Source organism: Procambarus clarkii, chromosome 94 (genome assembly GCF_040958095.1).
Source record: "Procambarus clarkii isolate CNS0578487 chromosome 94, FALCON_Pclarkii_2.0, whole genome shotgun sequence".
Taxonomy (NCBI): Eukaryota; Metazoa; Arthropoda; class Malacostraca; order Decapoda; family Cambaridae; genus Procambarus; species Procambarus clarkii.
In genome coordinates, this window is record NC_091243.1 from 12,005,819 (window position 1) to 12,022,019 (window position 16,201).

The following is a 16,201-nucleotide window of genomic DNA, read 5'->3' on the forward strand; positions in this document are numbered from 1 at the left end:
AAGAACTTGAATTTTTTTCTCATTTGATTCATTGTTCCAAGCTCGGTCTATCTCTCATTCTTCCACTTTCTCCCATTATCTCTCATCCTCTAATTCCCTCATTTTCTCTCACTTTCTCATTCTCCCATTCTCTCTCGTTCTTCCATTATCTCTCACTCTCTTTTTCTATCATTCTTTCTTGTTCTCTCATTCTCTTTCTTTCTCTCATGCTCTCTTATTGATCTACCTTTCTCTCTCATTGTCTAATTCTCTGAATTTTTCTCTCATTCACTTATCCTCTCCCATTCTCTCTCATTGTCCCACATTCTCCATCATTTTTTCTCGTTATCTCATTCTCCAATTATCTTTCACTCCCATCCCTCTAATTCTGTCAAAATCTCGACCAATTCTCGTTACTTCACCTGATAGTCTACACATCCCACCTCCCCTAATGCCGGCCAATGACATCCCCCTTAAGCCTCTGGGATAGGCCCTCCCCGAATGCCCCCACAGCCCCATCTGGATGCCTTACGGGCTATTCATGCCCGTGCCACCTCTTGGGTGGCTTAATCTTTATCAATCAATCTGGATGCCAACCTGACCTCTAACCTTATGACCTCCTAAGGACCTTAGTATCTCTCCGGCAGTGGTGGTAAACAGTGGGCCAGGGAACGACACAGCCTAACATTCTACTTGTAAAGGTACGTACGTAATGCAGGCGATGAGTCACAATAACGTGGCTGAAGTATGTTGACCAGACCACACACTAGAAGTTGAAGGGACGACGACGTTTCGGTCCGTCCTGGACCATTCTCAAGTCGATTGTCGACTTGAGAATGGTCCAGGACGGACCGAAACGTCGTCGTCCCTTCAACTTCTAGTGTGTGGTCTGGTCAATCTACGTACGTAATACTATTGAATGTACACTACTGCACCCCGCGCCTTCCAATGGGGTGAGTCTGTTATTTAAGTGTAATCGTTACACACACAGACATCACAATAGTGTGATGCATCAAATAAACAAATCCACAAGGGCCGCTCAGTCGATTAAGGCGTGTCTGGGATCCTCTCGGACGTAGGTTCGAACCCTGATCACGGCCCTTGTGGATTTGTTTAAGTGTAATCGTGTTTGGTTGTGCTTCTATATGCCAGTTGACCGATAAACCACATATACTTATTATACACTATATATATATACTTATAAATACACATATACATATAGCCTGGGTTCGTATCCCGGCTGGGGAGTGAGAACTGTAGCTTCTGTTCACCCAGCAGTGAATGGAAAATTAAAATTAAGGACCTGTCCGAAACACTATGCTTACTAGTGGCTTTACAAGACTGTAATAACTCTTGTATATATATATAAATAAATACATACAAAATAAAATAAATAGTTTACACATTTCTGGAACATTTGTTAATGAGCTGTCTCTAAATTCACGTATATTTTGGCACCTCATCGCATAGTGACAGAGGGTGTGCGAATAATTTTATTGACAGTTTGCATTTGGTCAGTTAATGGAATTCGCCATATATATACAAGTACGTAAGTGTATAAGGAAAGCGGGCAGAAGGTTAGATCAGGTGTGGGAGAGGAAGTGACTGAACCAGCCGTGTTGACATGTGCGCCTGGGAGCCGCTGGTCGCACCGCTGTTACTTATTTTCGTATTAACTCAAAATTCTCAACATTATCTTGATTTAAATTGATCGCGATATTTCTAATCAGTTATACTATGTTTGAGGCATTAATGAGTAAGATGTAATACACCATCGACGTAGTATTACTGTGGCATGTTGTATGATCATAAGAATCCTAACGCTTGAAAGACAACATTTCATGTCACCAAAGAGGCTGTTGTCTGTAGCTAGCGGCCGAGGTGTGAAGAAGCCCAGGATATCAGGACCTCGACCACCAAGGATGAGAGGATACGCCAGCAGTACTGAGGGTGGCACGGGCGGCGTAGGTGGTACGGGCAGTATGGTCGGCACGGGCGGCGTGGGCGGTATGGGCGGCGAGAGCGGCCCTACACCCTCGTCACCAGTACCACTCAACACGCAGGCCACACACTATAACTTCCAGGTTCTCACAACTCCATCAAAGTCTCCAATTGACAAAAAGGAATACAGGTAGGTTGGCTTCACATACGATCTCTCCTACATAATCTCCTCGGCTTGGTGCCTTCTTTGCATAATTACTTGCCTACTCTCCTCAGGCCACGTTCATTCAATCCAGCAGTCAACCCCAAAGAGATATTCATCACTTAACATGCTGTTCATTCAAGATAGGGATTTTCTAATATGAAAATTAATATTATAAACTATCACTTCACTAGAAATGATAGTGAATGGATATACTGTGCAGTATAGTACTGTAAATTCACTAGAATGCTTCCAGCATAGGATGACAATGTTAATCCCGAAAATTAGAAACACAAATTAAACCCTCCCAGATTATTTTATCTGATCGTATCTGATCTTATTAGTTGTAAATCATTAGCACCTATATTTTTCGGACATAAGTAATAGTTCAACAGACAAACACCGTTTCTCATTCTTCTTTTCAACTTTGAAATCAGGAATTTCATCCTTAGTTTTGAAGTAGGTTATAGAAAAATAATACTGTACCTGAGCAATGTAGCAAACTAAAAGTCTAAGACCAATTAAAAACTGAACTGATTAAAATTTACTAATCACCTGATTAAAATTTAAAATGTGTATTTATATATTTATATTTGTGTATATTTTTTTCTTTTACAGAGTGATTCAGCTTGAAAATGGCTTGAGGGCTTTACTTATCTCAGATGTGGGCAGACTTGTGTCATCTGCAGACGAGGAAGGTGAGCAGAGCATATCTTTGTGAATGTGGCATACAAACACATTAAATAATAATTTTGTTATATAGTTTTGTATTATTTAGGATAGGATTTGTGCTTGTGAAAACCTTATTTTTGACAATTATTATTTTTCTCTCAGAATTAGTGATCCACTGCACAATAAGATTACAGTACTTTTAATCATGCAGAAAGACATGGCACCAATGTCATTAGGGACCACAAAGTTTCATAAAGGTGTACTGTACTTGGGAGCCTTTGGAGAGAGTATCAATCCTGCTAAAATAACAGAAACATAAAAGTTACAAATTTAAACTCAAGCTCACAAGCTGGTTTGAATCTGTCCCCCAATTTTCACATTTAATTAAGCAACCTGGCTCTCATATAGGTTGTTCCACAACCTATACTGAGCCAGGTGGTGGCTACCTTAGTGTTGCAATTATATCCTCCTTTCAGGTGTCGGTATGAAATGGCTTGGGGGTCCTTCCAGCTTTACCTTTCCTCTACTGGTTGTCCTTTGTTTCTGTGCCAGTAGTCATATCCTTTTTGTTCTGGCTCTTTGTGAAGCATTATCTCATGTCCAATAATATTATCTTACTGTTTGGCCCAGGTAAAGCCTCCTCCTTGTTTTAGGGATAGATGTTTCTTTCTCCTCTGTGCCTTAAATTGTCTTGGGCCTTTTTTTTTAATTCGTAATCACATTCCTCTGAAGTCGAATTGGTCATTGGATCAGGTTCTTTCTTTTTTGTCCTTGCCTCAAGTTTCTCTTATTCTTCTTGTGTGATATATACAGCATAATAAGAAGGGGAAAAATTGTGTATGAAGGTGATTTGTGGGTGTAGAGAAAATGTGTATAAAGCAAGGTTAAAAGGAGTAGAGTCGGAGGAAAAGCTGTTTGGAGGGACATTAATATTTACCAGACAGCACCTTCCACATTGCTAATGGACAGTGGTGTATTAGTGATGCACTGCAACTTCCAACTTACAATATCCTGGAAATTGTAAGATTTCTAGATATATAAATCTAGAAAAAGTAAAGTCATTTACATTGAGTATGTAATTATGGCCTTATCTAGCAAGGAAAGACCAATGCTACACTCACCAATACACTAACATTAAAATAATCTTAAGTATTTTAAGTGTGTTAAATTAAAAGGCATTTTACTTAAGCATACACTGATTTTAATAGTGAGTTAAGTCATGAGTTAACAGGATTGTACTCGTAATGTAAAAGGTGCACAATATTTCTGATAATGTTTAATCTTATCAAGACGATTCAGAAGATGAGGAGGATGATGATGTCAGTGAAGATGAAGATGATGAAGATGAAGAAGTGGTAGAAGATGAGGAATCGGAAGATGACGCTGGTATCGAAGAGGATGATACAGAGGGAAAGAATTGTGGAAAAAATAGTACAGATTCAACCAAATATCTGGTATGTTGGCATATTCACATGGTACTTTTTTGTTGTCAAATACTGTAGCTGATTTTCACTTGTACATTTTCCTTGTTTTCTGTGAAAAAAAAATTAGTTTTAGATTTTGTGTAGAAAATATATTGTAATGTATCTAAGTGTGATTTTTCTTTGCAATTTAGGCAGCAGCATCTCTTAGTGTAGGAGTGGGAAGCTTCGAAGACCCTGCAGAAATACCCGGCCTGATGCATTTTTTGGAACACATGGTCTTCATGGGGTCGGAGAAATATCCAAAGGAGAATGCCTTTGATTATTACATTAAGGTGAGGCATTTAGTATCAGGTCATGTGCTTGCTTTGTCATTATTGTAATGTTTGTGTTTAACCACTTAATATTTGTGTTAAATATGACAAGCCATTTGGTGTTTGCAGGAAAATTATTTCCAAAACGTTTTTATCATTCCATACTTGTTAAATATTCCCCCCCCCCCTGACCACACATATATGTTGAAATAAATTCTAATAAATTGTTGCATTGTTAACAAAAAAAAAATAGTTAAGCTTTTATGTTTGACAGTCTTGAGACTGCTGCAATGTTTAAACTATTGTCTTTAGGTTTTCATGTACTGTATATACAAGAAAATCATCATTGGAAACCAATTGAGTTCAAGTTTGTGTTTTATGTAAAAGTCAAAGGGTCAGTCAAATAAAAACTTATTTTCCAAACAGGATAGCCTAGCATTATATTTAGATAATTTTTTAGATAGCTTGGTTTTGCAAGTCTTTCAAGGAACATTTTAAGATTAACTGTTCAAACCACTGTGTGTATTTTAACAGAAACATGGTGGCCACGATAATGCTCATACTGATATGGAGCATACGACCTTCTACTTCGAGGTTCAGGAACGTTACCTGCATGAGGGTTTGGACCGGTTTGCTCAGTTCTTCATCAACCCGCTCATGAAGAAGGAGGCAATGACTAGAGAACGGGAGGCAGTGCATAGTGGTAAGACTCATAACCACTGCACCAAGCTTCATTGCTTTTTGCAATGTGATAACTACTCATTAAGGAATGTTTGTGGGTGTGAAAAAGATTGCTTCTTCACAGCTCTATACTACTACTACTAGGTGTACTATTATTACATTTATTCATTTCACTCTTCATTGTCATTTCCCTTTATCTTTACTTTGCAAGAGATTAACTCACCAGACTTCCTTGAAATCAAGAGATTAACTCACCAGACTTCCTTGAAATCTTTTGTCTCTTCCACCTTGTTCCATTCCTGAGTTATTCTTCTCGCATTCCTTTCAACCATAGAAACCTGCCTTTGCTGTTTGGCCTATACTTCTAAAACATCACTCCAATATTATTTAACATTCATTTAAACCTTAGGCACATATTGCTCTTCTCAGCTTTAGCAGCTATCTTCCTTTCCTGTTGTCTGTTACGTGTGTTGACTAAATTGTTGTTTAATTTATTGAATTAAAATACTTCTCTTAAAGATTATAATAAGATGATTGTAATTGCAAGATACAAATTCTAGTAATGATAGATACTTATTAAGTTTTCAGAATTTCAGATGGCTCTACCAGATGATGAATATAGAAATGAACAGCTGTTTGGGAGTTTTGCTGTAGAGGGTCATCCTATGGGCAAGTTTACTTGGGGTAATGAATCCACACTAAATATTGATATCCCAGACGAGGAGCTACATAAAAAGCTACACGAATTACGTCTGAAATATTATTCTGCCCATCACATGACACTAGCTGTGCAGGCACGGTTGACACTAGACTGCTTGCAGGAGTATGTGTGCAGTATATTTTCTCAGGTGGGTGCTTAAGTCTTCCCATCACATGGAGATTATACTTTCTCATTGTATGGTTTGTTGACTTCATACTGATGAAGTTAACATCTATCTAAAAGGTGTAAGATATTTTTTGCCAGATTTTGTGTATTTCACTTGTGGTACTGTATGCTTATCTTATTTTAATTTTCCCTCTATTTTTTCTGGCCAACAATTTTCTAAGCTGCTTTGGTAATACAGTAATTATATCACCCAGACTTGCTGATGCATATCAATGACTATAACAATCCAGTGTTCAACCATTGTCCGAAGAAACTTGTATAGTTGTCACTAGACGAGTTGTTGTACTGATGTGAACATGTTAAGTCTTTGGCCGTGAGTGTTGATACTTGCTCTTAGATTGCAAAACTGGGGTTCCTTGAACTTCAGTGAGATTCTTTCTCTAGTAGAAAAGGTGTCATGCTCCAGAAGCGAGGGATTCTTGCTCCATTGGTCAAAGAGTATTGCTCTAGTAATAAAGGGTTTATTTGCCGACCATAGGTGCTACATAGCCTTCTCGGCTTGGTGCCTTCTTTGATAATTACTTACTTGCCGGCCATAGGCTAAACCTTCGTCAGTCCAGGGAGTAGTATCTGGATGCCTGCATTTCATTAGCTGTATAGCTTAATATGAGCAGCAGTTGATTGCTAGACATGCCAATTTTGGCAGTTTTACTGGTCAGGCAAGTTGCTGAAACTAGTTATTACACCTCATCAGTTGTCCTGTTTACTGTGCATGTCCCGTTTATTGTGCACTTGCTTTGAAAAATACTGTAATGTTAGAATGGCTTCAGAATCTGAATATTCATAATAACTGGTACAAATCAAAGCTCATATTTAGAGCTCCAGTTGTTTAATTTCTCCTTTGTAGTTTCCATTAAAAAATCCATTTTAAAAGTGTGATAATAGATGTACACCCAAAAGGAAGACTTAATTTTATAACTTTCCAAATTGTCTTTCTCTAATTTTCATTTGAGTAAACCTATAACTAGGCAACCGGTCATCTTGCCAATTGTAATTTTAATTTAATATTTCTCCTTTGCCTTTTGATGAAAGCTAATGCACTGTAATTTGTATAATGTACATAGAAGTAACATCTATGTCCATTAATTAAAAAGTACTTGATTAGATTTGAATTAAAGCTAACAAAGTTTTCTTCCTTGCAGATTCCTTGTAATAACATGGCAAGACCCACCTACAGTCACCTTGAATTTCCCTTTCCCTTGAAGAGACTTCACTGTTTGCGCCGTGTGGTACCAACCAAAGAATACCATTGTGTGGATATAAATTATGCCTTGCCTTCTCTTCTCAAGCACTATCACACAAAGCCTCTGCACTATGTGTCTCATTTAATTGGACATGAAGGACGAGGCTCGATCCTCTCGTATCTCAAAAAGAAGTTAGTGTCATTTTATTTTTATTGTGTCAAGTTATTTACAGTATTTTTGAGACATATTTTATATTGTGGATTATTTCTTACGTCCCCTTGAATCTGTTCTCTCATATTTAGGGACCTAACTCACATGATGCGTATATAAATACACTATTGCAATTTTGTAATTTGAGATATTCTTGGGTTCTGTTATTTAACATTTTAACTATATTGCTGCATACACTCAGCAGCATGATAATTTCATACTGTAATCTTATACTTTCTAATTTCCATTTATAATAATTCAAAGTTACAAAACATTCCCAATGACATTGAGGTTCATGCATGTTATTGTTATCTTTATCTTTAATATTGGTCTTGTAACATATTAAATGTTCTTAAGAGTAGTGAAAGTAATTAGTATTCAAGGGGGCTCCAAATATAAACATCCTCTGTAAAATCAATACTCTATGTATAACAAACTTTTGATTGTTGTAAAATTTTTTATTAATTATCTTCAGCTGTAACATTTTTTCATCATCAGTACTCTTTTCCACTTTGATTAGGTATGGGGCAGGAAACTAGATATTCAAAGTTTCGTGTAGGGAAGTGTTTTTATGTCTCTGACAGGGCGGTGTTCTGAAACACGCTCCTTTGAGGAATGAAATTTATCCTACGACCAACAGATTGCGGCATAGTGCTTGTATTTGTGGTGATGTCTTGGTGTGCTTTTTGATTGGATCTAGTACATGTACATTGTATGTGGAATTTTGTTTTTCCAAACTTCCCGTCAAAACCTTAAGATATGTGTTAGACAAGTCTCGCATCAATTTACAGTAAATGATGACCAGAGCTGCAGATGAGGAGTCTCAATAACATGGCTGAAATCTGACGACATTTCGGTCTGTCCTGGACCATTCACAATCAACTTGAGAATGGTCCAGGACGGACCGAAACGTTGTTGTCCCTTCACTTGCTAGTGTGTGGTTTGGTCAACATGACCAGAGCTTCTGTAGATACATACATGATACATTATGACCATAGCCCCTGTAGATGCACACATGATGACTAGAGCTTCTGTAGAGACACACGATACATATATGATGACCAGAGCCTCTGTAGACACATGATGTACACTTGATCAAACCATTTAAATGAAATCTTGCTTTAAAATTTTATCTTTCAGAGTTTGGGCTGTTGGGCTGTTTTCAGGAAATGATGAGACAGGCTTTGAACACAACAGTACATATGCAGCTTTGAACATTAGCATAGAACTTACGGATGAAGGCTTCAAGAATGTTGACAAGGTAACAGTTTAAAACATTAATGTTGGCAAGTAAGGCCCAAATTTACAATGTAAAAGATAGAAAAATGACTAATTTCACTGATGTTATGTTGTCTACTCATCCAGTTGTGTCTATAGAAAGTGAGTGACATTTTAAATATTTTATTATGGAATAAGAGCAACTTTCTTTTACTATATTCACATTTTCATTCTGTGGCTGATGCCTCCTCATTCCATGAAAATGGGAAACAGGGTAATGGTAATATATGAATGTGCAGGCTACCTTTGGCCAACTCTTTCTTTCTTTGGGTTTCATTTAAAGGTTTCTTATTTATTTATAATTTGTTTACTTATTATTTAGTAATTAACAGTTGTGTTCATAATGAATCTGTCTCAGAACGGGTAATTTGTCTAGTGGCTTACCAAATTGCAGCATAGCTTACTATATTGTGTGCTTTATTGACTTACTCGAGTTGAATAGTTATACAGAATATTTATATTTTCATTTGCAGGTTCTGTGTGTAGTATTCCAGTATATAGCGATGATCCAGAAAGCAGGACCAGTCGAAAGAATCTTTAGGGAGATTCAGCAAATGGAGCAACTGAATTTTGACTATGCAGAAGAGCAAACGGCAATTGAAAATGTTGAAAATCTTTCTGAAGCAATGCAGATATTTCCCCCAGTTGATTATCTTACAGGAGACTCTCTTATGACTAATTATAATCCTCAGGTAAGGAAAACTTACTGTCTAAAAATGACCAGGTTTTCCTAAGAGGTGTGTTTTTATTTGATCTGTCTAGCTCTAGCAGATGTGGCTTTATGGCAATGAGTCAATTCATTGGATCAATTATTTTGAATTGTGAGATGTGTCTTAAGCTGGGTGCACTAGCCAGTGACAGTAAGTGTGCTTGGCCGGGATATCCCATAGCATCCTTAGGTTTCATACTACTCCTTGTGCTATGTACCTTGACAAGTCACATTTCTTTTGTCATATATTCTTGAAATACTGTATAATTTACACACAATGTGTATATTTGTGGAATCTCCAGCTGTAAATGAAAAATGTTCAAAGCAAAGCAAAGTATTATATTCCTGATTTCTACATAACTTTTTAATTTTTGTTTCTGAGGCAAGTGGTCTCCATTCTTTAAAATGGCACATGAAGTAGTGGTAATAACGAGGCCAATTCTATTTATTTGGTTCAAGTTTGAACTTGAGTTTTCAAAATATTGGAACACCCAATTTTCACACAAATCTTGACGCCTGATCTACAACTTACAAGTAGATTGTCCATCTTGAGATCAATGAATTGGAGAATTTTAGTTCGTGATATACAGATTTATGAAAGGTGGTAAGTCATTTATGCCAAGGGGTTTGATAATAGAAGAGAGAGATTATACAGTGTGTTTGACTGGTTAGTTTTTAGGGAAGAGGTTGTTTGTTATACAATTTGTCTCTGATGTTGAAGAATGACATTGCCTAAGATTTACATTATTTATCTAGGCAGGAGATACAAATTTCCTTTGACAGTAATTTATTGCCAACTTTTGATAGTAATTCATCTCATCATACTAATTAACTTGGTGGCAGTCCGAAATTTTACTAGCAGTTCCTCACTCCTATATTTTCCTGTATCATTGTCACTGGCATTTAGAAAAGCTATGATTTTTTCCTGTTTGCAGCCATTATATCCATGCTACTAACAGTACCCTTAATTCCTGCTGAAAAGTACATAGTATTTAATATCGGTTTTAATTGCAGATTATTAAAATGTGTCTTGATGCTTTGGGTCCTGAAAACTGCAACATAACGATTAGTTCCAAGACTTTTGAAGACCAGAACATATGTAATCTAACGGAGAAATGGTTTGGAACCAAATATTCAATAGAAGGTAAGTACTATTTAGCAGCATGTGTAGTGTTAATAGAAGAGATAAAATAGAGATAAAATAATAATGAAAGAGAAGAGATAATGAAGATAAAATAATAATGAAAATAAATAGTGTTAATAAGAAGAGTTAATAAGAGTAAGTAATGAAAATGTCACGGAACATGTGGAGTGCACATAATTTGTTAATGTTCAATAAATACCTGTACATGATCGTTATTAGGCATTATAACTTGCAAGGTTATCCCTGAAGTAACAAGTGTTCAGACTAATTATTTGGCATGTTTGTGGTTTATAATGCTCGTCTGGAGATGACTGCACCTGTCCTGTACTCACTATCTGTTACAGCTGATCTAATGACTGCATTATAAAATCTGGGTTATAGTCTTGGCTAATAAAGCTTGGTTAATTCAACAGGTGGCTGGTGTCATGCCACCAGCTACTTGCCATCTGCCCGCCACAAGGTTGCCGCACTAGCTACATTGGCAGCAGGAGCAAAAAGCATTTCATATCACACGATACCTATTTCTGAGCATAACCTACCTGGAACATGTACAAAAGTAAGGAACATACGTGAGCTAGTGCAACGAGAAGCGATCTGAGGTCACATAGCAAACTCACTCTTATCAGTGGAATGAATTTTATTTTGCCTATCTACCCTCTAGGTTTTCCAGGACCATTCGAAATGTTCCTTGTCACTTTAGGGCACAAGTTAATAGCCTGACAAAAAGTTTATCTTCTGTGGACCATAGGCCTTGGATAACTTCATGCAGAAATAGACTACTCAGAAAGGAGCGTTTCATACTATATTACTCAACACTCTAATTTTTCTCCTGACTAACACCTATGTGCAGTAATAATAATGGACAAATAAATGATATGTATGGGGTATGAATGACTGAAGTTGCATCCATTATATTTTTCATTACATTTATCATTGTACTCTAAATGTAAGGGCTTATATATATCGGCCTCTGAAAACAAAAATATTTTCTTTATAGGTATTCCAAAAGATTGGGAAGAGCAGTGGGCTAACCTCCCAAGTAATCCAGAACTGCACATTCCAGCTCCCAATAATTTCATCCCAAGCAGTTTTGACTTATTGACGCCAGAGAAAGAAGTTCCGGAGTATCCTGAAAAGTTGTGTCAAGATGAATGGGGAGAATTATGGTTTAGACAGGATCAGAAGTTTAAGTTGCCAAGGACCTACTGCTATATATATTTAATATCTGAACTGCCTCTGCAGTCTCCCAGATTGTAAGTGACATATATATATTTCAGGCTGGACAGTATTGAAAAGTGGGATTCTGTAGGGTTTTGTGCTAGAATGATTTATATTAGTAACTACCATACATTAATTAGTTTATGAGCTACATAGCACACTTGAATTATGTCCATAATTGTTGTAGGAACCAAATATACTATTTTTCAATATCATTAATATCATCTTGGTGTCTACTGGGAAACTAATGTTTAGTAGGCATGGCTAAATGTCAACCTGCCTTTCATGTCTTTATCAATATATAGGCTTGCTTCCTAGCCAAATTAATAATTTCACTTTTACTTTTATATGGAGATGCCTTTTTCACTTTCCCAAAACAAACAATTAACATTTAGTTTAAATTTAAAAAAATAAATTTTATTTTCATCCTTTTCAGAGCAGCTCTACTGGACTTGTACCTGAACCTGTTTGAGCAGCTGGTAATGGAGGATGTTTATCCAGCTAGTATGGCACAGTATCGATATTCCATCAAAGCCACTCCAAAAGGCCTTGTTATTAAGATGAATGGCTTTAATGAAAAGCTTTCGGTAAGTCGTGGAGTTTAAAATTCTTGTGCATTGGGAGGATAATCATTGTATGATTTCTTTCAAGCACAAGAGTTTGGAGGAGAGGATATATAGTCATGGCACAGTTTATTCTATCTCAGCAACACAGAAGTTGTTTGGGGTTGTAAATCATACCATAACTTGATAATTGAGACAGACCGTCTGAGAAACTCACCGTGTCTGTTAAAACCACACCACACCAAGTATAATATGAACATACTATATAATGTCAGACCACGGAGGAAAAATGAAACAGGAAATTTCCTTAAGTACTTTCGTATATTAAATACATCTTCAGAAGGTCATTTTACAGATCGAGTGATGGGTATAAATAGGCAGGAGAGAGTGGTGAAGTAAGGTGAGGTACAATACTTGGACAACGCAGACGGCCCATTGGCCCATCAGATGCACCCAATTGGCCCATCCGATGTAGCCCAATGGCCCATCTGATACAGCAGACATACAAGCATAATACATAGGTAATTATAACATAAATATGTTATAATTACATATGTATTATGCTTGCATGTCTGCTGTATCACATGGGCCATTGGGCTACATCGGATGGGCCAATTGGGTGCATCTGATGGGCCAATGGGCCGTCTGCGTTGTCCAAGTATTGTACCTCACCTTACTTCACCACTCTCTCCTGCCTATTTATACCCATCACTCGATCTGTAAAATGACCTTCTGAAGATGTATTTAATATACGAAAGTACTTAAGGAAATTTCCTGTTTCATTTTTCCTCCGTGGTCTGACATTGTCACATTCTTAATCACGTGTTTATTTTCGTGATATACACACATACTATATAAATATAAGTTTTCATGAGAATCAAGTGGCTAAGGTGTGAGTCAACTCCTTAGAGACTTTGCCAAAATAACTGAACATGATATGCTGTGATGAAAGTTACGATGGTGGCATACGTAAATAAAGCACAGGCTTCGAGTCTAGCACGAGGCTGGATGAACCTGATAACCTACCATAGCAGCAGCAGCGAGAGATGAGCCTGGGAGCAGGGATCAGATTAATTAGCAAGGCAGAAGTGCAAGAAGCATGAAATGTCCAAGTAAAGTAGTGAATAAAAATTGAGTTAATGTGTTACTGTAGCAGATCTTTGTCTCGTTTGCTTGAATTGGTGGCCATTCGGGCTCAAGAGGGCTTTGCCTGCTTTGGTATGTTAATATTTGTCATCAAGTATATGTTGTCCAATGTTTTGCTACAATGTGAATAATATGTTAAGCATAAACAAACCCCTCTTAATAATATTGTCGGCCTTTATCTAAGGTTATTAAAGAACTGTACTGTATAACTATGGTGAAATATATTTTTAGGTGGAAAATATTGTTCATATCTGTAGTATTGTAATGTGAATTTAGTTTTGGTGAATTTGGGCCTACTATGCAAGGTCCGATTGGCCTAATAGGCCGAGTGATTTTCTTTATTTTCAATATATTGTTATATTGTTTCCAATTGCTTTTTCTGGGGGGAGCCTCGTCGGCTCCCCGGAGCTATCCCAGGCTGATATGCTAATGTCAGACTTTGGCATCAGTCATGTGTATGGAGTTCTTAGGCCTACCGGGGACCACGGCCAGAACCGGGCCCCCTCAGAGAGGCAAGGGGAGCAATGGCCTATAGAAGCCCCCGTGTAGTTGGAAGCATTCTATGTCTGCCATCGACCGGAACAGGCACCCAGAAAGGTAAGCGCCCCAAAACAAACCCCTATTCTGGTTAAAATTGCTACCTAAAACCAAACTATTGGATAGAACTCCCCAACCGAAAACAAGCAAACTAGTGTGATGTCACACACTGCCGCGCCGCTGTCTGCGCAGCTCTCCCCTCCCCGGGAGGGGGAAGGGGGAGCCCCAGATCCCCCCGCGCCGGCTACCCACACCTCAGTTCTTGAGGCTGATGCTATAGGCGATGGTCGTGTGCTCTGGCTCCGGTGTCGCTACTGCACTGTGCTTTGCGTGTGGTGTTAGTTTTGTGGGTGCGAGAGCCAGGAGTTATCTTCAGTACTCGGGCTGCATGCGCCTAGGGCTGCCTTCCCTAGGTGCCCTGTAAGTACAGTGGTACCTCGGAATGCGAGTGTCCCTGTATGCGAGTTTTTCGGAAGATGAGCAGGATTTACTCGAAAAATATGTCTCGGAAGGCGAGGGTTACCTCGGGACGCGAGTTTGTTGATACGTGTACAGGCCGACTGGCGCGTGATGGCATGGCGATCGCGCCTCAGTTTACCAGTGTCTCGTGTCCAGTGACTATCCCACCTGAATTCTTCACAAGGATTTACAGTTTTTTATCGTTTTTTTGGCCATTTGAGCATAAATGTTGTCATTATATATCTTGCCATGGGTCTCAAGAAAGCCATTGGTAAGGTTCAACCTAAGAAAATAGCTGTGAGTAGAGGCAGTAGAGGATGTCCCTTCTTGATTAAGAAAATGTGTGAAGTATGGGAAGAACTGCAAAGTTTTGTTGAAAAAACTCACCCAGATAAAGCTGTAGCAGGCCGTTGCATTGACCTTTTAAATGATAATGTGATGTCTTACTACAGACAAGTGTTAAAATGTAGGGAAAAACAAGTGTCATTAGATAAATTCTTAGTAAAACAAGCAAGTCCTAGTTGTATGCAGGCAAAATGTGCCAGAGTGTGCATACCAGTGAAGTCCTCACTGCCTGATGTGATAATGGAAGGGGACTCCTCTTCCAAACAGTAACTCCTCTCTTCCTCCCACCTCCTCACCATCTTCCATACGCCTACAGCATTCAACAGCAAGGTAAGTAATAATTTGAACATAGTTTTGTAGGTTTATTTAGATGAATTAGGTATAAAAATTTAGTTTGATGTGGGGTTTTTGGGGTAGTCAGGAACGGATTAATTCATTTCCCTTTATTTCTTATGGGGAAATTAGCTTCGGAATGCGAGTTTTCGGAATACGAGGCGTCTCCAGGAACCAATTAAACTCTTAAACTGAGGTATGCCTGTACTGCCCTTGGGGCTTGGGGCCACCTTCCACAGGCTCCTCGGGGTCTGCCTCTGCTGGTCCGTTTTACCTTTCGGTTTTTCGGCCGCCTGTTGGGCTCTTGGGTGTTCTGTTCTCCCTTGTTACCGGCAGGTAAGAGGCAGTTTGCACTGGTAGGGGCGCAGGGTGCTGCTCAGCTTGTATTTCCCGACATCGCGGCCGGCTCTGTTCCTTGGGGTTCGCTGTCCTCTTGCGGGGTTTTGTTTTTCTTTTTGTTTTTGCCTGGTGGGGGGTTCTGTCATTTTATTCAGTTTGTTTTTGCCCTTCCACTGTTCTCCTCGGTGGCACCCCCTGCTAGGTCCCCGTGAGTGTACACGTCCCTGGGGTTCAGCTTTAGAAGTTTGCTTGGTAGTTTTGGGCGCCGGTTTGCAGCACCCTGCCTGGGACTACCTGAGCGCGAGTCCTCTTAAAGTAAACGCTCAGGACCCTGGGAATCCCCTAGGGGGCGCGTGGGTCCGATGGATGTGACCCCGGGGTCCCCACTCGCTGTGTGCGAGTTTGAGGGTTGCTCGGTCCCCTTGTCTCAGGGTGACTCTCATTGTTTTTGCCTCTGCCACGCTGCCTGTTGGGTCGGTGATACTTTCGACCCTGAGTCCTGTGAGTGTTGCTGTTTGCTTGTGACTCAATTTACCCAATCCTCTGATGATTCTATTCGGGTACAGGCGGCACGTGCGTTGCAGTCTAGGTTTCGTCTGTTGCAACGCGCTCGGTTGGTTGCTTCCCCGGATGCCCCGGG

At 38.9% G+C, this 16,201-nt stretch overlaps 1 protein-coding gene across 1 annotated transcript in view; it reads left to right on the plus strand.

Annotated features, from left to right (window-relative positions):
• Positions 1 to 1,568: 1,568 nt before the first annotated feature.
• The window catches only part of LOC123747402 (nardilysin-like), a 35,295-nt gene continuing 20,662 nt past the window's right edge, over positions 1,569 to 16,201 (plus strand). The window contains exons 1-12 of the mRNA XM_069319745.1: positions 1,569 to 2,110; positions 2,741 to 2,820; positions 4,085 to 4,248; positions 4,410 to 4,550; positions 5,064 to 5,232; positions 5,799 to 6,058; positions 7,239 to 7,471; positions 8,631 to 8,751; positions 9,242 to 9,460; positions 10,492 to 10,621; positions 11,619 to 11,874; positions 12,276 to 12,426. Coding sequence (XP_069175846.1) covers positions 1,782 to 2,110; positions 2,741 to 2,820; positions 4,085 to 4,248; positions 4,410 to 4,550; positions 5,064 to 5,232; positions 5,799 to 6,058; positions 7,239 to 7,471; positions 8,631 to 8,751; positions 9,242 to 9,460; positions 10,492 to 10,621; positions 11,619 to 11,874; positions 12,276 to 12,426 — 2,253 coding nt within the window. The 5' untranslated portion in view covers positions 1,569 to 1,781. The remainder of the gene's footprint in view (positions 2,111 to 2,740; positions 2,821 to 4,084; positions 4,249 to 4,409; positions 4,551 to 5,063; positions 5,233 to 5,798; positions 6,059 to 7,238; positions 7,472 to 8,630; positions 8,752 to 9,241; positions 9,461 to 10,491; positions 10,622 to 11,618; positions 11,875 to 12,275; positions 12,427 to 16,201) is intronic.